Consider the following 24,098-nt stretch of genomic DNA (forward strand, 5'->3'; position numbering starts at 1 on the left):
GCTAAGTCCCCAGAGCCAGATGGATTGTTTCCAAGGCTGCTGAAGGCAGTCAGGGAGAAGATAGCAGATGCTCTGAGGATGATTTTCCAATCTTCACTGGATACAGGGGAGGTACCGGAGGACTGGAGAAATGCAAACGTAGTTCCATTGTTTAAAAAGGGATCAAAGGAAATGCCAAACAATTATAGACCAGTTAGTCTTACATTGGTGATGTGCAAATTAGTAGAATCAATCCTGAGAGATAGGATTAACTGTCATGTGGAAAGGCATGGATTAGTCAGGGATGGTCAGCATGGATTTGTAAAAGGAAGGTCTTGCCTCTCAAATTTGATTGAATTCTTTGAGGAAGTGACAAGAAGGGTTAATGAAGATAGTGCAGTGGATGTTGTGTACATGGATTTTAGCAAGGCATTTGACAAGGTCCCACATGGCAGATTGGTCAGGAAAGTAAAAGCCCATGGGATTCAGGGTAATGTGGCAAACTGGTTAAAAGGTTGGCTTTGTAACAGGAAACAAAGGGTAAAGGTCAGTGGATGTCCTTGCGAATGGAAAGTTGTCTTAAGTGGTGTTCCACAGGGCTCGGTGTTGTTTCTATGTATTATCTTATAAATAGAACCATAGAAAAGTTACAGCCAACCTTTTAGCCAGTTTGCCACATTATCCTGAATCCCATGGGCTTTTACTTTCCTGACCAATCTGCCATGTGGGACCTTGTTAAATGCCTTGCTAAAATCCATGTACACAACATCCACACGCCTTGTCTCAAGTGGTGTTCCACAGGCCTTGCTGTTTGTGTTATATATTAACGATTTGGACGTGAATGTTGTGGAGGCACAATTGGGAAATTTGCAGATGACACAAGGATTGGCTGAGTAGTGGATAGTGTAGAGAGAGGATAGCCATAATCTCCAAAACAGTGTGGATGGGTTGGTGGAGTGGGCGGTAAAGTGGCAGATGGATTTTAACATAGAGAAGTGTGAGGTCATACATTTAGGGAGGTCAAACAGTTACAGGGATTAAAAAAAAATGGGAATTATACTAAGTAGGGTAGATAAAGTGAGAGATCTTGGCGTACAAGTACACAGATCCCTGAAGGCAGCAGTTCAAGTAGACAAGGTTGTAAAGAAGGCATCTTGAATGCTCTCCTTCATTGGCAGAGGTGTAGAATATAAAAGTAAGGATATAATGTTGGAATTGTATAAAACACTGGTGAGGCAACAACTGGAGTATTGTGTGCAGTCCTGGTCACCACATTACAGGAAGAACGTAATAGCTCTGGAGACATTGCAGAGGAGGTTTAGAAGAAAGTTGCCAGGGTTAGAAAAGTGTAGCTACGAGGAGTGATTGGATAGTTTGGGGTTATTTGCCTTAGAACAAAGAAGGCTAAGAGGTGACTTGATTGAGGTGTACAAAATTATGAGGGGAATAGATAGAGTGGACAGGATTAAATTGTTTCGCTTAGTGGATAATTCTAGAACCAGGGGACATACATTCAAGATAAGTGGCAGAAGGTGTAGAGGGGACATAAGGAGGAACTTTTTTACGCAGAGGGTAGTGGGTGTCTGGAATTCACTGCCCAAGTTGGTAGTAGAGGCAGAAACTCTTAACTCTTTTAAAAAGTACCTGGATCTGCACCTTAAGTGCTGGAAGCTGCAGGGCTATGAGCCGGGTGCAGGAAGATGGGATTAGAAAGAGCACCTGGGTGTCCACGGGCTGGCATGGAGAAGATGGGCCGAATGGCCTCCTTCTGTGCTGTAACTTTTCTGTGGTTCTATTTATAAGATAATACACAGAAACAGTGCACATAGCAAGTTACTTAAATTACAAATACTAAACAAGAATATAGGGCTGGATTTTTACCTCATTGGGCGGGCGAGCCCAAGAGCGGTTGGGCAGGCAACAAAAAATTCAATTTAATTGATTGATTAAGGGCCTTTATAGGCCTCTTAATTGTCAGCAGGCGTGCTACCGCCTCTCACATGTGCCTGCCGTGTGAAATATTGTGACGACATCGGGCCACTCGCCTGACGTTATCGCGCATTATTTCACTCCCATTCGGGTCGGGTGCGCTCCCTGCAGAAAGAAAAATTCTTCCCATAAACTCAACCCACAAGGAGCTTAAAATATTCTCTCTAGAATACTTGAATTAAGTAGTTTTTGAAAACTTTTCTGTATAATATCAAATGTGAGCGACAGGCTCATTTGAATTCAGTTTCACATATTAAATCGCTGCATCCTAGTCGGAAGGCTTTTGAAGAGCAAACTGTCAGTATCATTATCAAGGTCTAAATGAAGCAAACAGTGCTAAAATGACAGTTTAAGTAGGTATTCCCACCTTTTCTGGGCGCGCTTTAACTATATAAAATTTGATTAGGACTTAAAACAAAATCACTGTAATACATCTAATTTATAGATCAGATAACTTGGCTGAGTGGTCAAACCAGGGTCTCTCCAGACCTCCTCTCTGGAGTTCAGCTCTATCTCAATTCTGATCAGAACAAAACTTTACAGCATCACATGCAAAATTCTCACATCTTACCACATCTTCATCGGATCTATTAGAGATCGGAAAGTTTCATCATGCTTAGCTTTTGAGAGCATAAGTTTTATGAAAAATGCATTTGGCTTTAACTTAGCCCTTGACTACCTACTTAGCATAATTATCTGGTAGAGGTATTATTCACTATATTTTGTGATAAAAGTGCTGATTCAGAATGCAGAAATTACAAATATTGCTCTAAAACATTAAAGCAGTTACCTGAAGAATTCTATTTTTTGTTGTGATGTTTTTCAAAGACAACCACTTTTTTTAAACAGTATTTTTGATGCTGTACAATGTTAATCTCTCATGCAGGAGTACAATTTTTAACCTGTACTTTACCAACTGTATTTCCAGTGAATGTTATTGTGGGCTGCTTGACTGTTCTAATGTAGATTGTTTTTCTGTAATAACCACAATAGGTCAGGAAGAGTGGACGAACTCCAACTCACGAATGAAAGCTCCTCCAGCAAGAGCACCTAAAGGAGCATACAGGGAGCATCCCTATGCACCACGATACTGAACCTACCATCTGTTCTGTGAAATACAATCATCAGTTAGCTGTTTCTGCAGTGATGTACGCTGTTAAAAGTAATTGGTTATTTTATATAAAAGTTTTTTTTCTTAAATACAACAGATCTGTTTAACCAGTTCTGAATTCTTGTATGAAGTCCTTAATCTTTGGATGGAGAGATTATTTGATCTCTGGAAGGAGGTGGGTGGGAAGAAAGACTTTGATCTTATGTGCTTTGTTGGAAATGAGTAAACAGGTTTAACACGTTTTTTCAGTTTAACTAGCCATTAAAAATCTATTACCAAACTAGGTTTGATAATGTAGATCACTTAAAATGTAAACACAAATTCAGTTAACATCAATGTTTTTTTTAGTTTGCTTTTCGTTTTTGTTAAAACTCAGTTTAAGTTTTTTGGTTTGAACTTTTAAGTTTAGCTTGTGTTAGAGCATTATCCCTTGTAAACTTTTACTTAAACAACAGTAAACTCCAAATGCCAAGTAAAGTTGTATTCTTTTGTAACTGAAGTCTCCAGATATTCTGTAGTGTTGAGATCAAAGACATTGACTATTCTTGCTTGATACAAATAAAGTTTTGAGAAAAAAAAACAAACTTGCTGTGTGTGACATATCAGTAACTTTGATATATTTTCTTATAACGCCAAATAAATCCACAAAAATCTTTTAAACAGGGAAAGCATACTTTTGTCGTTTTAAAATTTTCTTTTAAAAAAACAATCAGTTTGTCTCGAGGTCTATACAGAAGTATACCTGAATGATGTTTTAAAAACAAAAAAGTCCATATTGTTGGCCTTTGAAAATACACTACTGAGCAGTGAATATATGAAGAATGTGATCAGCATTTCATCTTGTCTAAGCATTTTTTCACTAGTGCACTTTGGAATTTTTATGAGAATTACCTAAATGAATCCTCCGCTGGAAGCAATTAAAGCTTTTTAGAGGCAAACAGACTTGACTAATGTGGCATTCGTCAGAGGCAGTGGATGTGTAACCCTTAAAAGGTCTTCAGTTGCAAAGGTAAATGAATCAAGTAGATTTTAATATCACTTAATTTACCTTTAACATTTAAAACCAGTAAACGCTAAAAGAAAGCAAGGTTGTAAAGCTGTTAGAGTAAAAAAAATTACTATAGAAAAGGTTCAAGTACTACTAAACTCCTAACAATTATAAATCGATCTTGTAATTGTGTAGAGACTAAACTATATAACTGCAAACTAAGCAGTAGCTGATCTTAAATTCTATCCTGTTAAACAAAGTGTAAAAACCACATAACCTATGTCTATAATTTTGTTATAGTTAGCCTCAAATGCTTAATGTTTGATTTTGAATCAGAATAAATTCACTCTAAACAATGTCTTTTTTTTCTAGCATTGCATGGTAATGTTTTTATGAGGCTTGTTTGTTTTCTAAGAGTCATTTTTTCAAACTGGTTTTAGATTGTGCTCATAATATATTTATGTTCATAATTTTTTTCCCTCCACTTGCAGGATCCCTTTCTAACATCCCTGGCCAAATGGGAATAAAAACATGATCCTGGAATTGGGCATTATGGTAGGTGTTTACAGTGGCTCGACTCCATACTTACAGGTATTGATCTTTTGAGTAATGGATGTCATCAAACTGTTCAAAATGCATTCTTCTATAACAGATACTTAACATCGTTCCTTCATTTTTCTTCCTTCTCTCTCGAATACATTGACTCGATCTAGTGTGCAGCTGTTTTGATATACTATGCTATTTGGTACCTCAAGGAGCCATTCATGTTTGAATGTACACCCCAACATCTAAAGCTCATTCATCAATTCCACAGGAGTTCCATAATGTATATTTTACTGGGGAAGGAGCATTTTAGTCAATCTCAATCTAGCCACTACCTAATGTCCATATGTGCACATGCACCTTCCAGCAGGAATCATGTGATATGGATAAGTGAGAACTGATAACATTTTTCCTCATCCCAGCTCAGTAATGTTGAGAATGATTGTAAGGTCATTTCTGGCCGACTTCAATTAACCGAGCTCAAATTAGAAGTAAAACCCAAGGTCTTTCTGGTCCACATGGCTCGTTACCATCCAAATATGATGCTGGTAAAATGATTGAATGGTTATCACTAACATTCAATCATTCAGACATTTGCAGATATATAGATACCTAGGTCATGTTTTTCAGCAACTGAATGTTAATATAGAAATGCTGCAATGTAGCAATATATAGCAGTGTAACAAAACAACCTGTCTTACTTAGAAAAAAAGCCAGTTCTCAGCAGACCTGGGTACACAAAATTAAAATGTCATGTTTGGTAATCCTTTTTGAATCACAAGACTGAGGATGATTGAAGTTTTATCTTTGTGAGAGTTAAGAAGGGGATGAAATTAATGTTAATATTTTGAGGTCAGCGTACAGCATCCAGAGGATTATTTTCCCACGAGTGAGGAGTTTGGCCATTCTATAGTATCTTGTATAGTATGATTATTCCCTAAACTTTTATCAAGGACTGCAAGCATGATTCACATAAGGCAGTACTCCAACACTTCACTACAGCGATGGTGGACTGAGCCTGGGATTTGCAATAGCGAGCCTTATTTTAAAATATGCTACCCTGGACGAACAAGTGCTAAGTGAGTACAGATCCTTCTGCATAAAGTATAGAGATAAAAATTTTTAAAAAACATCTAGGGTTTGGAACAGAAGCAGAAAACTCCAAAATACACAATAGTTCCATCAGTGTCTCAAAAGGGAAAATACCAGGTAACTTTTTTTAATGTAGGTTCTGATACAGGATCTGCACTTGAAATGTATGAAAGCTATCACTGGCATCAGTGGTAGGACTCTCATCGGAGTCTGAAGGCTGTGTGCTGAAGTCCTGCTTCAGGACTTGAGCACTTAATCTAGGCTGACATTTCATTGCAGTACTGGAGCGATGTTACATTTTCAGCGGTACCATATCTCTCATGAGATTTTGAACCAAGAACATACCTGCTTGTTCAAGTGAATGTATCCCATGGCACCATTTGAAGGAAAACAGAGTGCCCTAATGGTGTGTTCATTGCCATTCCCCTTAATTGTGAAGTGCTTTGGCATATCCTGAGAATGTGTCAGATGCTATACAAATGAAACTGGTTGTTTCTTTTCAAATACTTACTATGAATTTCTAACAGCTTATACAGGTACAGTGTCTCAAAACCGGCAACCTCAGGACCGAGTCTGTGTTGGATTTCGGATCTTGCCGGTTTTCGGGTCAGGTGGTTCAGGTTGGACCAGTGGATCAGGCTGAGCCAGGTCGGGTGGGGTCAATGATCGCTCTCAGCATGGGAAGACAGATGCATGAAGCCGTTAAATAGTTGGCAGGCTACCATGCCAATGCAGCACCTAGTTAAACAAGCCAGTAAGTTATTTTACTCATCTAATGATAATTAAATTTCCTGCTTGGAAGCTTAAAGATGAATGGTTTTTGGATATTGAGTTTTCAGATAGCTGAATTTGAGACACCACCTGTATTCTGAAACTAAGCTATAAGATTATAATTGTACTTAACGGAGAAGATCAATGCTGAACTCCAGCTTTTGCAATACTCTTTACCTACCTCAAATGGGCATTTCTTGTCATACAGCTTGGTAAAGTGCTTGCAATGCTGGGCAGAGTCATTTAAGTGGACTCTAATACAGGGCTTTATAGCTCTTAACCTTCTAATCCTGCTTTAGAACTATATAGGAACGGGAAAAAATCTTCTTGAATCTGCTTCATCATTTTGTTAGCAATGCAATTCAATATTTTTAATCATAAATCCCTCCTCTCCATAGATTCTTTAATACCCTGCCTTCCAAAGTAAGTATCTATCTCCTTTTTTGTAAGCCTCTGCAACTTGGGATTTTGGGGCAGTAGACATTCTCCCTGATTCATGTTTAACTGCCTCAATGCAAATCTAAGATTTCTAAGAATCTAACATGTTATTCATCATCTCCTGTAAGAAGGAAGACCCATTCCAGATTAATCCCCTCATTATTTTAAACACCTTGGTCAGATCACCTCTTGATCTCACCAGGGGCTATGACATAAGTTTATTCGAGATTTCACCATGGCTAACTTCCCATCATTTCTCTTATAATCCTAGTGAATCATTGCTGGAACAGCATTCCAATATTTTAAACAGCACTGCTGTATTCTTGGACTATCTTCTATTAAATGCAATTTCAGGTCTGTTTTTAATCATTAGCATTTTTTCAGTGTTTTGAAACACCTTCTTGATTTTCTTTTTAAGTTTAAGGCTAAGTTCAATTGATGTTCGTAAGCCATTTTAATTTAATTGTGGTTAAATAGTTACCTGAACGACTCAGTTAAATTATAGCATTATTTCTCTCCCTGATACTCCATAATTCATTTTCACAGAAACAGAAGCCACTGTTCTGTTTCTCCGAAGTCTTCTCATCCTGAATGATAGGCTGGAAGGTGATTCGAGCGACAGAATTGTAGGGAAGTGCGTTGGTTAAAGAAGCCCAGTTCATGCCACTTGGGTATTTTGCCAGAGTGGTTGGGCTGGCGAGTTGAGATGTGCTTCCCAGAGGAGGGCAGGCAATTGAGTCTGTCACACAGCCAATTAATAGCTGTTTTACAGGGGAATCAAAATCTTAGTGGGCACATGTGAAGTCTGGTGCTTTAGAACCTCGTCAGCTATAAGAGGGCAAGATTTCAGCAGCAAGTCAGTGTTGGCCGGAGTTGACATCCATAGAGAGTAGCAGCGTTCCAGTGCAGAATGATGAGAGGAATTGCAGCCTTGGTAGGACAAGCTGCAGGCTGGGTAAAGTTGATGAACACATTTGGGGCACACAGCTTTGTGTGTTCTCTCCCAGGTGCAATGTGTGAGGAGGGTGAGAGGCATTGAGAATTGAGTCTAACAGATAACCATGTGCACTCCGGTTTTGAAAGCTCCTGTGAGGAGGAGTGTGAGAGTTGCACCCTGCAGAAGTGGGTTTGCAACACGCAGAGGGGCAGGAGGATCTTGAGGATGAGCACCTCCCAAGAGGCATAGCTAAAGCTTGACACCATCTATCTTCAAGATGCTGCCATCTTACAAGCGCAAAACTTGTCAGGCCTCCCCTTCAGTGTCCACTGCCTTCCCACTGACTGCTGCCTTCCCAGTGACCACTGCCTTCACTTTAAATATGGCACTTGCTTGTTTCTGAAATTGAATATATGCTTACATTAGGATTATTTAACAGCACAAAGTGAATGTACTAAACTAGATGTGGTTGGGTTTCTGTTGCAGTAGAATAGACTTTCGTTTCTTTAGCACTTCACCCTACTGTTCCTGGTCACTTATATTAAAACTAGCCCCATTTACCTATTTAGATGTCCATGGAATTGTCTAATGCTTAGGCCAATATAGAACTCGTATGATCGATGTCCTGTTTATGTAGCCCTACATCAAGATTCGTAGATACCTTTATGAGGCTATTTCCAAGCACTTCTGCATTGTGTTTCTTGACCTGTTTTCATGTTTTTGGTGTATTGACACAGACATTTTGGTGAGTTAGTGTGGCCTCCCTGTTAAACAACACCTTAATTTTAAAATTCCCATGCTTGCTTTCAAATTCCTCATGGCCCCAGCCCTCGGCCTGCCCACCTCTGAATTTTCTATCCCTATAACCCTTCCAGATATCCAATTCTGGCGTCTTGAGCTCCCCTGATTTTAATTTCTCCACTATTGGCGACTGTGCCTTCAGCTGCTACTGCTCTTAGCTCTGAAGTGCCCTCCCCAGCACACACTCCCGCTTTTTCCTCCTTTTAAAAGTGCTTCTTAATACTAAGCTTTTGATCATCTACCCTAATGTCAAATTTTGTTTTATAATGCTCAAGTGAAGTGCCTTAGGACATTTTATTACTTGAAAGGTGCTATATAAATATAATTGTTATTGTTAGTAGTATTAAGATAATGGGTTTTTCAAAGGTAATTTCCCATTGTTTTTGGAGGAAGAAGAAATCATATAGAAATGGCTACACTGGTAGGAGGCAACCTGATGCACAGTTTGTGTCATCTGCAAGTTTACCTGCAGCTCAAACACATCATAAGGCTGACATCACTGTTGATAACAACAGTCAACTTCATCCTTGAATACTCTCCTATATTCTCATTGGAGTTTTACAAAACTCTGGTTAGACTGCATGTGGGGTACTTACACTCAGTTCTGACTACTGCATCTCAGAAAATATATTTTAGTCTTGGAGAGGTGTAGTGCAGATTCATTAGAATGACACTTGAGTAAATTATGAGGACAGGTTGCATAGTCTAGGTTTTTTTTTATTTCATGGTATGTGGGCTTCACTGGCTGGGCCAGCATTTATTGCCCAACTGTAGTTACCCATGAGAAGGTGTTGTGAGCTGCCTTCCTGAACCACTGCTGTCTATGTGGTGTAGGCACACCCACAGTGCTGTTAGGAAGGGAGTTCCAGGATTTTGACCCAGCAACAGTGAAAGAACGGCGATATATTTCCAAGTCAGGATGGTGAGTGACTTGAACGGGAACATCCAGGTGGTGCTGTTCCCATCTATCTGCTGCCCATGTCCTTCTAGGTGGTAGTAGTTTGGAAGGTGATGCCTAAGGAGCCTTGGTGAGTTCCTGCAGTGCCACTTGTAGATGATACACACTGCTGCTACTGTGCGTCTGTGGTGGACTGAGTGGCACACGTCCACAAACATTCAGTCAAGAGGCCTGCTTTGTCCTGAATGGGTGCCAAGTTTCTTGAGTGTTGTGGGAGCTGCAGTCATCCAAGCAAGTGGGGAGTATTCCATCACTTATGCCTTGTAGATGGTGGATGGATTTTGGGGAGTCAGGAGGTGAGTTACTCATCACAGGATTCCTGGCCTCTTACCTGCTCTTGTAACCACAGTATTTATATGGCTAGCCCAGTTTAGATTCTGGTCATTGACAACCCGCAGGATGTTGATAGTGGGGAATTCAGTGATGATAATGCCATCGAACATCAAGGGGCTGGCATTCCTTTGAATGTATATGATAAAGGGATGAACTATTTAAGATGGTTAAAGGATTGAGTGAGTAAATAGAAATTATTCTGTCTTCTGGATGAGTCCAGAACACGGGGGCATAATCTTAAAATTAAAACTAGATTGTTCAGGGGTGATATAAGGAAGCACTTCTTCACACAAAGGGTAGTGCTAACCTGGAACTCTTTCTCCTGAGGTTTTAGAAGCAAACCTACTATATTTCTTTTCTGGTTTCGTGGAACAGAGAAGAATACTTTCCGTTCTATATGCTAAAGCAACTGACCATAAACACCAAGGCCAGGATTTCCCAGTCAGGTGGGCTCGGCGGGAGTGGTCACGGAGCCGACCGCCACCCACGATCAGCTCCGCACCGTGATTTCACTCGGGCAGGCCAATTAAGGCCCGCCCAGCGTGGGTCATGAGCAGTAGCACTGAGTGCTACCTTTGCAGACAGAGAGAGGATGAAGAGCGTGGCTTCGCGTGCAATTTGTGCATGCGAGTGAAAGAGCTTCAATCTCCCTGAGGCACGGAGCTGCCTCTGGGAGATTGAAGTGCTTTTTAAAAAAATAAAGACACAAAAAATTTAATGAAACGTCCCCTCATGCGACTGTGTCACATGAGATGGGGCACGTATTTATTTTGAAAATAACGGTTTTAGTTAAGTAGTATTAGCTTTAGGAAACCCCATCCCGCTCGTGGAAGAGGTTTCCTAAAAAACGTAAAGGCCGCTTGACCTTTTCGCCTGCCCACCATCCGTTAGGTTGGATGGGCAGCGTAAAATGCAACTTAATTACCTCATAAATGACCTTAATAGGCCTTTCAATTATCAGCAGGCAAGCAGCCGACTCTGGCACGCACCACCAAAAGAAATATCGCACGAGTTCGCGATGACATCAAGACGTGCGCCCAACACCATCGAGCATCATTTCACATTCCGGCGTGTTGGGCGCGCACCAGCATGCCGACTGTAAAATTCTGCCCTAAGTGTGTAGTGTAGTGTACTATTACTGGATCAGTAATCCACAGGCCTGAGCTAATAATCCAGAGAAGGTGGTAGGTAGATCTTAACATTGTGTGATAGTGTACAATGGTGATAGGGAATCAACAGTCTGTTTAATATAGAAAGAAAAAACATAAAGATTTATGGCACATAAGGTCATCATTCGGCCTGTTGTGTCTGTGCTGAAATCTCTGCTGATTTTTATTTCCTGTGAAGTTAAAATTCAGAGAGCTGTAAAAAGGGCTGCTGATTCACTATCAAATGCCTTGCACTATTGCACAAAGTCAAAATTTATGTCCCATGGATTCCAATTCTCTAACATCTAGAAATAACCTGATATCAGTAAAATTGACATGACAGTAAAACACTCAAATGGTCATAAAAGTCCAATTAGTTCGCTAGTGTGTCCTTTGGGAAGAAAACATGCTGCCCCTGGTCTGGTTGAAATGTGAATCCAGCCCCTCAGCTACTGCCCTCTCATTTGGCAAAGCAAGGCACAGTTGGATCATACCACTACAAAGCAGGCTCACCAATACCTTTTTAGGGTTACTAGGGAAAGGAGATAAATGCAGGCCTTGCCAACGACATTCACGTCCCAAAAATGTTTTGGGTTTTATTAAAAACAAAAACAAAATTACCTGGAAAAACTCAGCGGGTCTGATAGCATCGGCGGAGAAGAAAAGAGTTGACGTTTCGAATCCTCATGACCCTTCAACAGAACTGATCTTTATAAGGAGAGGGAAATATAAGCTGGTTTGGGGTGGGGAGAAGTGGAGGGGGGCGGTGTTAGGATAGGAGCAGATCATCAAAAGATGTCACAGACAAAAGAACACAGAGGTGTTGAAGTTGATGATATTATCTAAACGAATGTGCTAATTAAGAATGGATGGTAGGGCACTCAAGGTACAGCTCTAGTGGGGGTGGGGGAGCATAAAAGATTTAAAAATAATGGAAATAGGTGGGAAAAGAAAAATCTATATAAATTATTGGAAAAAAGAAACAAAAGGAAGGGGGAAGAAACAGAAAGGGGGTGGGGATGGAGGAGGGAGCTCAAAACCTAAAGTTGTTGAATTCAATATTCAGTCCGGAAGGCTGTAAAGTGCCTAGTCGGAAGATGAGGTGCTGTTCCTCCAGTTTGCTTTGGGCTTCACTGGAACAATGCAGCAAGCCAAGGACAGACATGTGGGCAAGAGAGCATAGCAGGGTGGAGTGTTAAAATGGCAAGCGACAGGGAGGTTTGGGTCATTCTTGCGGACAGACCGCAGGTGTTCTGCAAAGCGGTTGCCCAGTTTACGTTTGGCCTCTCCAATGTAGAGGAGACCGCATTGGGAGCAACGAATACAGTAGACTAAGTTGGGGGAAATGCAAGTGAAATGCTGCTTCACTTAATCTTTTGATGATCTGCTCCTATCCTAACAGCCCCCAACACCCCCCCCAACCTTAAACCAGCTTATATTTCCCTCTCCTTGTAAATAAAGATCAGTTCTGTTGAAGGGTCATGAGGACTCAAAACATCAACTCTTTTCTTCTCCGCCGCTGCTGCCAGACCTGCTGAGTTTTTCCAGGTAATTCTGTTTTTGTTTTGGATTTCCAGCATCCGCAGTTTTTTGTTTTTATCTTTGGGTTTTATTAAGTTAGGTGTGAATCATGCACCCAACAATAATTTTACACAAATTACTGGATGTTTTTCTTGAGGATTGCAATGACAAGTAAATAGGATACAATTAGGAATCAATTTCTATTAGGAACTGAATGTTTTCAAGTTGGAGAAAGCAGCAGATAAATTTACCTTCAGGTGATTTGTATTTTCTAAAAAGTAAAACAACTAAAAAATGTACCAGAAATAAAGATAATTATTTGTCCTTCAACAGGAGAATGTGCTTTTGACCTACCACTGATTAAAATGAAGCCAAGCAGCACAGCAGTCCACAGAATGACAGTCATCTTAAAGAAACGAACATCCAACTTCATTTTTACTTCTATGTATAAATTAAACTGAAGATTGTAAAATTGTAAATATATCTGTAAATTTAACTTTTTTTTATTAAAGCAGTCTTTGTGTTTTGCATTATTTATTGAATCTCATTCACTTTGCACCAGCTCTTCTATTAATTTTAGAAAATCATTTTAGAAGTTACAGCAAACTTAGAAATACATTACATTGTTTTTTCTCAAATAGACATGCAAAAATTATTACAAGTGAGCAAATCTGGATGTTTAGTGTTTTAATTGTACACGTGCATTTATTTCTAGCAGCACTAACCCTAAAGGAGTTGAAATTAAAACTAGGAGCCTCAAAATATATTGAGTTTCTGTAATATACTGTCGCAAATAATGTAATAATTTAGGAATGAGAAAAGGCCATTCATTCAATTAAGCTCACATTACTGACAGGTTTTGCTACCTTTATCTCCTTCCTGCCTAGGTGCCAAGTCTTTCTCCACTTACTTTCTCTTGAACAATAATTTGATAATATTGTACAGCCAAGAGGTTTTTTTCATATTACAAAATCCAGGTGAAAACCTAAGACAACAGTGCTGAACAGTAACCAGGGTTGAAAAGAACTGGGTAAGATGGATGTCTCTTGGAGTCGCACCAAGCTTGGGTTCTAACTTCTAAAAGTCTGTAGATTATGGAGGGACGGTATGATAGTTGTAGCTTTGTCTCTGTCAAACCCATTTCTCACCAAGATAAGTTGCGAAGTTCTGTTCCATTATGAGAACACCCAGTCTACACTAATTTATTTTTATATCCACCACATTTTCATCACCACTGAAGCACCCAACTATGATTTCTCACTTTCAAGCCTAGCTTCTGCAATGTTCTGTGTGTTGTTTATATGAACTCCACTCATCCAAAGCTCTGTTGCTTACATGTTTTATTTTTACTGAGTTCTGCTCACCAATTTTTCTCTGTATTCACTGACTTGCACTGGCTCCCCATCACCCAACATATTATTTATAAACCTTTAATACCACTCCATCATAGCCCTACAGCCTCTTTGTTTTAGCTTATGGCTTGTGCTCTTATCGTTCTGGACCACTTTTATACTTCAGCCTTTCTTCGTTACAGGTAACAGAACCATCCTGTACCCTAAACACCACTTCATGGTTGTATTTCTGCTCTTTTTCAACAACTTCTCAATTCCTACCTACTTAGTCCTACATTTGGTCACCTCTCTTAATTCTCCTCATTTGCTTCATGCTGATTTTTCTCTCCTGTTTTATGAAGTGTGGTGGGATGTTTGATGTGCAAATGCATTATATAGTTGCATGTTGTTTTTGGGAAAGAATGAGTTAAGGAATTGGATCTCTAGATGCATGCAAGAGAAATGTGTTTGGGGCAGTGCATGTGGTCCTTGAAAGCAGTGAGTAGATGAGTTCATGAACAGTGGGCCCTTAGTATTTATAAGGCATTTTGGCATAAAGAGTGTGCTAACTGTGGCATTAACTGAGAAGCTGTAGAAATTTGTTTCCTAGACTGTAGTTTTGGAAGCTAACTCGTTTTCAGCATCTTGTTAAACTTCTCATGTTCAACATCTGACTGATGATGGCGCATGTCCTTTAATGATGCATGTTAGTCTGAATTGTTTTGCCTGGCATGAGCCAGCAAGATAATAGTACGCTGCAGACTATTAATCATGAGTTGTTGGCAGGTGACAATTAAGGAGCGAAGTCCATTGATTATTTACTGAAGTTTAGTTTTGCATACGTTGCTTTCACCTAGCTTCACAAACAAACCACTTGCCAACTGCATCAGTGTTGTGGCATACTGATGCCCATTCTAATTTTCCTTCCCTGTCTCAAAAGGCCTGGTCTCCAATCACCATCTCTCGATGCAACACTGCAGAGACAAGAAACCAACAAAGTAGGAAGTCAAGATGATTCCAGACACTGATTTGCAAAGCTACTGATAGAAATCTTACCAAAACTCAAATTATGAAAAGGATTTTTTTAAAAATTGGAGCAAAGTAGAACATCTTGTTACTTAAATTTGCGTGGTTAAACTTGACCTAAATTTTTTTTTGGATACTGCTTGTTTTCATGTGGTACCAGATCATATAATAGAGGAAAATGAGGCCTTGAAATCCTCTCTAAATCCTTGTTCTCATAATGAAGGCAATGAGGATTTGGCTGCACACTCTTTTGGATAGATCTTGTCACTTGCCTATTGCCTACTTGTTGAACATAAATGATACTGAATGAGCAGAACTTCAGTCTCCATGCTATTTACTCCTATTTCTACCTGAGACCAACTATGGAGGAGAAATGCTAGTATTGAAGCGGTGTTTAGTCTTCTGGGGACGGGCCCAGTATCATATAAGCTTAAGAATTTGAATAACGAATTTTTGCATACACTCTTCTTCCAGTTCCTACCATCTTAATTTTCTAGAGCACAACAGGACTCTCAATTTTTGACCAGTTGGCATGCCTCTTAAAGCAGCTATGTCAAACGAAATGCTGCAGCAGAACTTGATTTCCCTCTTGTTGAATGCTGAACTCCCAATGCCAACCCGTTAGCGATAGGAGCCTGTCCTGAATGCTTAGTTAGCACTGTCACAGGAATATGAGAAGCGTTCAAATTAGGTAGAAGTCCTTTCACACTTCTAACAAGCACAGGCTACTGCCCACTTGTATAATGTTCCTGACTATTATTGCCCAATGTTCCTCTAGACACAATCGATTTCATACCACTAGTAACAAATGCCAAGTTGCAATATTAAATTCCAATTTGTATGCTGTAGTGCTACAGTGTGGCATTAACAATTTGTGTATATTTAAAATTTCCAGCTTGTGTGTTCTTTCTCATCTATGAATACTTCAATAATGTACACCATATTGCCAGATACTAACTACCCTCACATATTGAATAATAGATGTGTTGTGCTTCTTAAAATACCTATCCTTTTCTGCTATGATGAGCAACTGTTGTTTGAAAAATAATAATTATATTAATATGTAGTAATTAAGCATGAGATTTGGCGGACATTAGTTATGTAAATTTAATGGTTGGTGAGATCTTTTTAATTGAGAATGGAATTGGATTCGGTCTTTTGTTGCTAGGAGATAAATTATTTTTATGCCGAGATGAATGGTGGATAAGGAGAAATCTCAGAACAGTATTAATGTTGCAAATTTGCTGAAAGGAAACTAATTCAAAGGTGCTTTACCACATTGTCCCTGCAACTCCTTTTCACCCTGAGCTCAAAATAAAGGCAAATAATAGTTTGGAGTCCACTTCATATTCCTTCTAGGTGGAAGACAAGCCAGTCACTTCCTGCTATGTTTTTGTCTGAATTGGGGAGGATATAACAATTTACAAGCAACTGGCAATCTGTAGAAAAACAATTATTTTCTAGATGGGTTTTTATGACAATCAGTAATGGTTTTATTGTCACCAGACTCTCAATGCCAGATTTTTAACATTAAATTCAATTTGAATTGAATTCAAATTTCACCATCTGCCATGGTGGGATTTGAACCTGGGTCCCCAGAGCATTACCCACGGTCTCTGGAATATTAGTCCAGTGACAATACCACTATGCCACTGCCTCCCCCCAACAATTATTTTCTAATTGACTTCAGGAAGTGTACAAAAGGGATTAACTTCTAATTGGAAAGTTACCAGCTGACTGTTAACACACAGGTCCTGAGCCTACTCTATATAGACCAAGCACTTCCTGGATATCCGGAACTACTTCAAATACTGGCAAAAAGAGCAAGGGACAGCAGAGCTTGGCAATCACCAGGCCCTGTTGGAAAGTATTCGTATCAGGAATGTGCAACCTGTGAAGAACCAGTATTTTAGTACTCCATTTAGCCCAGTTTCCAAGTCATGTTCAAAGCAGATTTCAAATAATGTAATACCCGGTGATGCCCTAGATTAATATTTCACCAGTGAACTAAGACACTGTACCAACTTTTATCTTTTTAATTATTTTGTATTAGGCTCCATCCATTTTTCTTTATGTACCTGATGCCTCAATTATGAAAGTCTTTAGTCAAACATGTGAATGATCTTTCAACAACACCTTGTTTCTAGCTTTGGTGTCTCGTTCACTTGGTTAGTTAATCTGTGAGGAATTTCTCCTTGCGTTGTTATATCTTAACACTTATGCAGTATATTTTAAAATGTAAATTACTTTGCAGTGTATACAAAAGGTAAAGTGCTACAAGAGGGTTTCTATTCCATTCATCCGCTTCTTTCCATAACCATTGGAATATTAAGGAAAACATCCATGAGTGCAAGGTTAAAATAAAGTTAGGATATTTAAGTTGACCTGTGGTATTCTCTGTGTAAATGAAATTCTTACATCACTTCCATTGCTAAAACTGCCTTCGGAAAACTATTTAGCACCAAATACCTCCTGGCAGCAGCTCTTAACTCTATAAATCCCAAGCCTGGCCAGATTTTGAATGCTATTCTCATATTGGACTAAGCTCTTTTAGCATCTCTATGAGGAAGATGTTATCTGATGGATGATCTCATTGCATCTGCAACTCTTAATTACACTTTTTCATTGATATCTTTATCATAATTGCTCCTCAATTTTTCTTTATACTCCCTTTGGCCTCAATCCTGCCGATCACCAGCACTGTTGGGATAGTTGCTGATTGATTTCAACTGGCTTCTGTTGTGTTTGTGCTTTCTGTAGTTGTTTAAAGTTGCTAAAGTCTACAGGACTTTGTCTTGACTTTAAAGTTTCCTTCACAAACTGCTTGCTCCCAGTTGAGGAGGAAGGGGAAAAGCCTCTCAAGGACAGTGTTCAGGAAGAAATTTGTATTCCAAGAGAGCTGCCAAAGAGAAGCAGGCACAACAAGCACACAACTTCACAAGGATTGCAGACTTACCATGGCGCAAGGTACCACTGACTGCATAATTGTTCCTTTGTGGGTGCCACATGTTAATTCTGAGATGTACTGAATGTACAGTATGCTATTCTCATAATGGACTAAGCTCTTTTAGAATATGATTCAGTGTCTAGCTGGGTGCAGCAAATTTAACATATTGTGCAGATCAATGCATGGTATCCTGGTAGCAATCATGATGCTTTCATTCTGCAGCACTCTGCTGAGCCATCACTTTGTACTATCATCATAAACCAATGGGTGGCTATTGGATGACAAGGGATATCCCTCGATGACATGGCTCATGTCTCCAGTGTGCAACCAACGCACACACCTACAGCATGCATAAACTCCATACTGCCAAACAAAATGTGACAGAGCAGGCCAAACAGGTGTTTACAGTAGACTTCTGTTCCTGGATTGCTCTGGAGAGCTCTGCAGTACATCTCAGGGCAAGATTCTTGATTTGCTGATTTGTGCACACCATGAGGACAAAGCCCTGGTACCAACTATTCATCGAGCAGCAAAAGAGGAGGCTGTCTGTGATTGATTCATCTGTTTGTGAGACCAGTAAACACACCTTAATTTCCCCATTCACCAACAGCCCTAAACTTTATCTTCCCTCTGTTACTAATCGTCACAGCACCTACTAGGCCACTATGTTAAAATAAAGGCCACCACAAAATAACTATCCCAATTGAAACTTATAAATCAAACAATTCCATGTTGCATGCAAAAGTCAAATAATCAAACTGGCACCTGCCTACCCTTGTCCCATGCCTTGGCTGCAGCCTATTCCTGCCTGGTGTCTCACCACATGCAGGCCTCATCTCTAAGCTATCCTAAAGTATAAGCAATGTCAGTATCTGAGCTAGTGGCTCCGAGTGTAAAGAGTGAGTGACAATGACTGGAACTTTCTGGCCCCTTTGGCGTCAGGCATCATTGGGGGTCGGGGGGGGCACAATATGGCAAGGCCAAAAATCAGTTTCACACTGTCATGAAACCAGTTTGCAATTGTACACTCCAACTGTCAATAGCAGGCTGTGTTTACCACCGCTGCACATAGGAAACCTAATTTCAGTACTTCAACATCTCATTATAAGCCCTGCTCTCTGGAATCATCTGGATCAACCAGACAGAACACTGATGTGTTTCACAACTGTACATGTGCAATGTGCACTGATGAGCTGCACTTCGCTCAGGACTTTGAGGTTTGTTTGCCTACCTTACTTTGGGCAGCACTCACAATCATCAGCGCCAGGCTTCACAGGCAGCACCATACCACTTTCAGCAGGGGTCATGGGTAAGTCTCTACCTACCAGACCAGCCAAAAAGGCTTTTCAACAGCTGCAAGGCTAGGGTTTGCTTAGGGAAGAGAGAGAAGTGGCTTCAGGTAAGGAAAGAGGCTGCAGGGTGAGAGCTGTACTGGAGAAAGGGGGTATCCTAGGGTGTATGTGGGAACACATGTTGACCTGTGCAAGTGGCCTCAAGATGGTGAGGGCTGAGGAGGCAGTCTCCAGAGGAAATGAAACTAGATGAAGATGAGAGGGTGTGTGAGAGACTGAGTGTTGATGTCCCTTGAGCTGGCAGTGAGTGAGATGCCTGTGAATGTCTGACGAGGCCTTGTGAATGTGAGAGTTTAGAGTTTTATGACTGTTGCCTTACCATGGCGGCATGGATGCGATCATTCATCCGTTTTCTGCACTGGATGACAACCTCTTGTGTGCAGCATTGGCAATAACCACCTCTCTTACTGCCTCACAAGCCAGACTGGTGAGACTGATGGGCCTCCTGTGGCCAGAAGGGGGGTTGGAGGACATCACGGCGGACCTCCATGGCGCACAGAAGGCGTCTCAGGGATGTGTCACTGAATTTGGGGGAGCTGCACGCTTCTTGGCTTTTGGGGCCACGTCTTCACTGGAGCAGTCCTGGGCCGCAAGCGTTGAGAATTGTGCCCACGGCTGCAGTTTAATTATGGCACCTGCATGAAGAAGCGGCAAGGTAACAGCATGGTGGGCAAATTGGAGGCCACCCACCAGCAAGACGGTGTGTTTCCTGTGGCTGTGTAATTAATGAGGCAGAAATAGGACAATACGGCATGAAAACCTGCCATTGCGGCCAGTGAGTAAAACAACTTTTCTCCTGCCCGATACTGCACTTAGTGCAAATCTGGGGTGATTCCACCCGATGTTTCTTCATCAGTCCTATTTTCCTGTTCTTTCACCTCATTACTGCATCACCAACTAGCCAAGCTGCAACCCTTGGGTATTCCATAGAAGAAAGGCATAAGGGTAGGTTTGCGGTAAGAGGAACGGGGAAAGCAACGGGTGCATGCTTATGCAACTTTAAAATCATAATACTGTAGATTGTGGGCTGAGGAGGGAATGCAATGTAAGTTATCAAAATATCACCAACTTTGCTTTTGCTGGGCTTCCAGGATGGAGTGCTATTGTAGGGACGTAAGTTGTCATTTAAAGGGTGCAGTGATTTTAATTAGTAATTACTGTGTATATCCAGCAATTGCTTGAAACTCATTTGGGAGGTTGACTGAGGAAAATGGCAGAGTTACACAATCCATGTAGCAATTTTTAACAATTCACAACTCGCAGGCCATCTCTTCCTCACCACACATTGCTGGATGATTTGCACTAATAATGTGCACATTAAATTCACCACTATTTTACCAGCAAATTTGGGCCACCAATTTTTATCATTTTCTTTTATATACTGATTTACCTGATGCCGATATTCTAAGTTTTGCTGATTATATTCCTTAGTTCAAGTATTTATGTTTTTGCTTTCATCAGTTCTGCCAATCCAGAATTCAATTTAACACCTCTTGCTGATCCATGGACCCGACTCACCCCCATGAAATGAGATGTTATTGTATTTAAGTATCTTAACCTTATATTGATCTCTTTATTCAGTCTTAATGGCATCATATGACATGTAAAAGGACTGATTGCCCAAATTAAAATAACCAAAAATATTATTTACGAGTTCCAGATATCTGAACAATTTTTCTAAAGCAAGTATTCACATTGTTCTAACTATTCACATTGGAAGAGCTCCTGGTGGCTATAAATACACCATTGTGCCATGCAGGTCAGGAAATTCCAAGTTTCCATTGCTGGTTTGTGCCGAATTAATCAATTCTCAAATTTGTCAATGACATTGGGTGGGATTAGGCCAATACCATTATCTAAATTTGCCTGGCCTAGGAAAGGGTTCAATATGGTATTGAATGAGTTCAAATCCCACCAATGACAGTTTCTCAATTTGAATTTGGGTTTAATGAAAAGTCCGGCATCAAAAAGCTGTTAAATTGTTGCAAAACACAAACAATTCATGAATGCCCTTTCGGGAGGGAAACCTGCAGTCCTGATGCAGTCAGGTCTATTTGTGACACTAGTCCTACACCAACACGGAACTGCTCTGTGAAGTGTTCCATCAAGCCACTTAATTTGGATTAAACTGCTGCCAGTGATTCGAGAAGCAGGCCAACCACCTTCTCAAGGGAAGGGTTATAAATGCCATCCTTGGCTGCAACACTCACATTCTGTGAATGAATAATAAAATAGTTAAAAGTCCTGAAGTTATTAAATTGCAATGACTTAACAAGAAGTAATTTTATCAGTCCATTATGGTCTTTCACCTCAGTTGAAGTCAATGTGATACAAAATAATATGACATGAAAAATATTGCTTATTACTGAGTGGTATTAAGTGAAAAAAGTTTTTGCAGTCTCAATCCAAGTTCAGGGGTATAAAGAACATACAGTGTAATCTCTTTGATTAATTATGCAATCTGCAGTAGGAGGGCTGATATGAGAATACAACACCTAATGACGATGTAAGCAAATAGCTGCCAATCTGGCCTTCATCTAGTGGCAAGTGTGGGGCTCACCATGCAGGAAGCCTAAAAACCAAACCCCAGCCAGGATCCCAGGAGGCATCCCTCATTTAAAGGTAATTAGTGCCTGATCGAGAGAGCTGGCACTGGGAAGGTAAAGGACCTGCTGAGAGACAACCCCTTTGTCCTTGCTGCCAACTCCTCCATGACCCCCACCCCATGACCCTCTTCCTGCCATCACCTTTGCCCTTAAGTCCCTTGGCAATCCTGGGTCCATTACTGACAGCAGCCCCCCAGTCTTGCTGGTGCTGCCTGCAAAGTACAACTGCTGGCCTCTAATTGGCTGGCAGCTCTGTTACGGATAGAGGAAAGATATGGGATAATGTCCCCCTTTTCCTGCTTCTGGACTGACCACAATAAGATGTATTTTTGAGAAGGAGTGTTTTAACCTCTAGAGTGCGTGATTTTCAAGAACAGACACAACACAGGCTTTCTTGCAAGTATAAATCAAAAGAAAGGATCAGGGTGACCAACTCTTGGTGAAAAAATTAAGCGATATTTTGGCATGGTGGATCATATGATTGGGAGGGGAGTGGTGATTGTGGGGGGCACGGGGTGGAATTGCTGGCGAGCCTGTGAGAGCAGGGGGGCATGAAGAGTACAGTCCACATGCGCAAGTGCATATAATGCATGCACGAAAATTGTGGTTCAAGGATATAAGACAAACAACATTCCTGGCAGCAAATGACCCATACATGGGTCAAATGCTTCAAATATTGGACCATCCCTGGTAAGGATAAACATTTTATCTGCACAAAAAGGAACGTGTAATTGCAGCACCTACTCCTCATCCACACATGCGCACACAAAAAAGATGATTACAAAAAAAGATAGCAAGCACTGATCTTTAAGAAGAGTTCAAAAGTTACTATTACGCTGTTTCTTCAAGTTGTTCATTGGAAGTTTTGCAGGCCTGAAAATTCTCTTTTTGGTGCGCTGAAGGAAAAATGAAGGTCAGAGGTTTCTGATGATGAATTCACAATGGTTTAATCCAAGCAATAACAGGTTTCTAGCTTCTTCCAGTTGAAAGCTGTAGTTGAGCCCCTATAATCAAAATTGCAATCTGTGATAAAAGAAAAGCCCCACTTCTTTGCCTGAGATGACTTTTTTGAGGCAGAATTCTTTTTAGGGTGATATCTCTTCCATCTGAGATTATTTTTCCAAACATTGGCCCCTCTGGCCATCTTTCAAATAATAAGATAGTTGCCAACTCAAGCCAGTTTCTGTCATGTGATAACAGTATTGATCCAATTGTCTACACAATGAGTTGATGGCTGAGCAGTTTGTCACACAATAGAGGATGAATGGCTGTCGCCATTCACAACCTGTTGTGGTAAAGCGGTACCTTCACACATCCCTCTTTGTTGGAGTTCAAGTTTGTACACATCAAGTCTGGGGCGACAATTACATTTCAATTTCTGTAAACTTCCAGACGATAGTAACTGTTAATTCCACAAGTGATCTATTGCTTTCTGATGGTTCTTCAATGGAAGGTTCTCCAAAAAGTAATTTACGTTTTAATGCCTTTCCAGAGGCATATCCAGATATGAAGTTAGTCCCTGTCTCTACAGAAATCACAAAAGAAGTCACCTGCATCCCATGTCTCCATTTTCTTAGGATAAATTGTCTTTATTCAATGCTTTTAAAAGTAGAAATGTCCGTCGTCATCATGAATTTAGGGGCATGTGACTCAAGTGTTACAGCTCCCAAGGGAGGGATTTCCACCCTCGTGTTCTAGTCCATTCTTGTCCACCTAAGTGTCCGAGAGGCACTTGTTAATATGACGAGCCTTCCACATAGGAGGTGACTGGAGAGCTCTCACCTGCTCTCCAGGAAGTGGACAAAACTCCCATCGCCTACATTAAATATCGTTCATAATGTTGGAGATGGCAGGTCAGGCAGTTTTTCTCTCCATTGATGTTGTCTAACCTCCTGAGCATTTCCAGCAATTTCTGTTTACATTTCAGATTTCCAGCATCTGCTAGATTTTACCTTTTTGTTTAATGGGCTGATTCAATCAACCAAATATAAAATGAATAACTAAATAGGACTCAATGTACCTGGAAAGCCACAACAGACAGGGAAAATAATGCAAATAATATATAGGGCATCAAAATCCAGATTTCCTTGGAAGACGGCAATCACAGAATGATAAATTTAAATATAGTCATGGGAGAGGCGCACATCCATCTCCTGACGACTGGAAAACTCCCGCAACTAAATTGGAGGCGGAAGCAGGCCCATGGGGGGAGCTTGCCTGCTTGAGG

General features: G+C 40.5%; 1 protein-coding gene across 5 annotated transcripts in view; it reads left to right on the forward strand.

Moving 5' to 3' along the window:
- The window catches only part of LOC121279359 (KH domain-containing, RNA-binding, signal transduction-associated protein 3-like), a 220,957-nt gene extending 207,818 nt beyond the window's left edge, over window positions 1–13,139 (forward strand). For 2 of the 5 annotated variants that reach the window (XM_041190546.1, XM_041190545.1), the window contains one exon: window positions 2,962–3,661. In XM_041190546.1, coding sequence (XP_041046480.1) covers window positions 2,962–3,062 — 101 coding nt within the window. In that variant the 3' untranslated portion in view covers window positions 3,063–3,661. Of the gene's footprint in view, window positions 1–2,961; window positions 3,663–4,558; window positions 4,623–12,942 lie in introns of those variants that run through there. The other 3 variants (XR_005943370.1, XR_005943371.1, XM_041190547.1) reach the window with 3 other exon arrangements.
- Window positions 13,140–24,098: the final 10,959 nt, after the last annotated feature.

Source organism: Carcharodon carcharias, chromosome 6, assembly GCF_017639515.1.
Source record: "Carcharodon carcharias isolate sCarCar2 chromosome 6, sCarCar2.pri, whole genome shotgun sequence".
Classification (NCBI taxonomy): Eukaryota; Metazoa; Chordata; class Chondrichthyes; order Lamniformes; family Lamnidae; genus Carcharodon; species Carcharodon carcharias.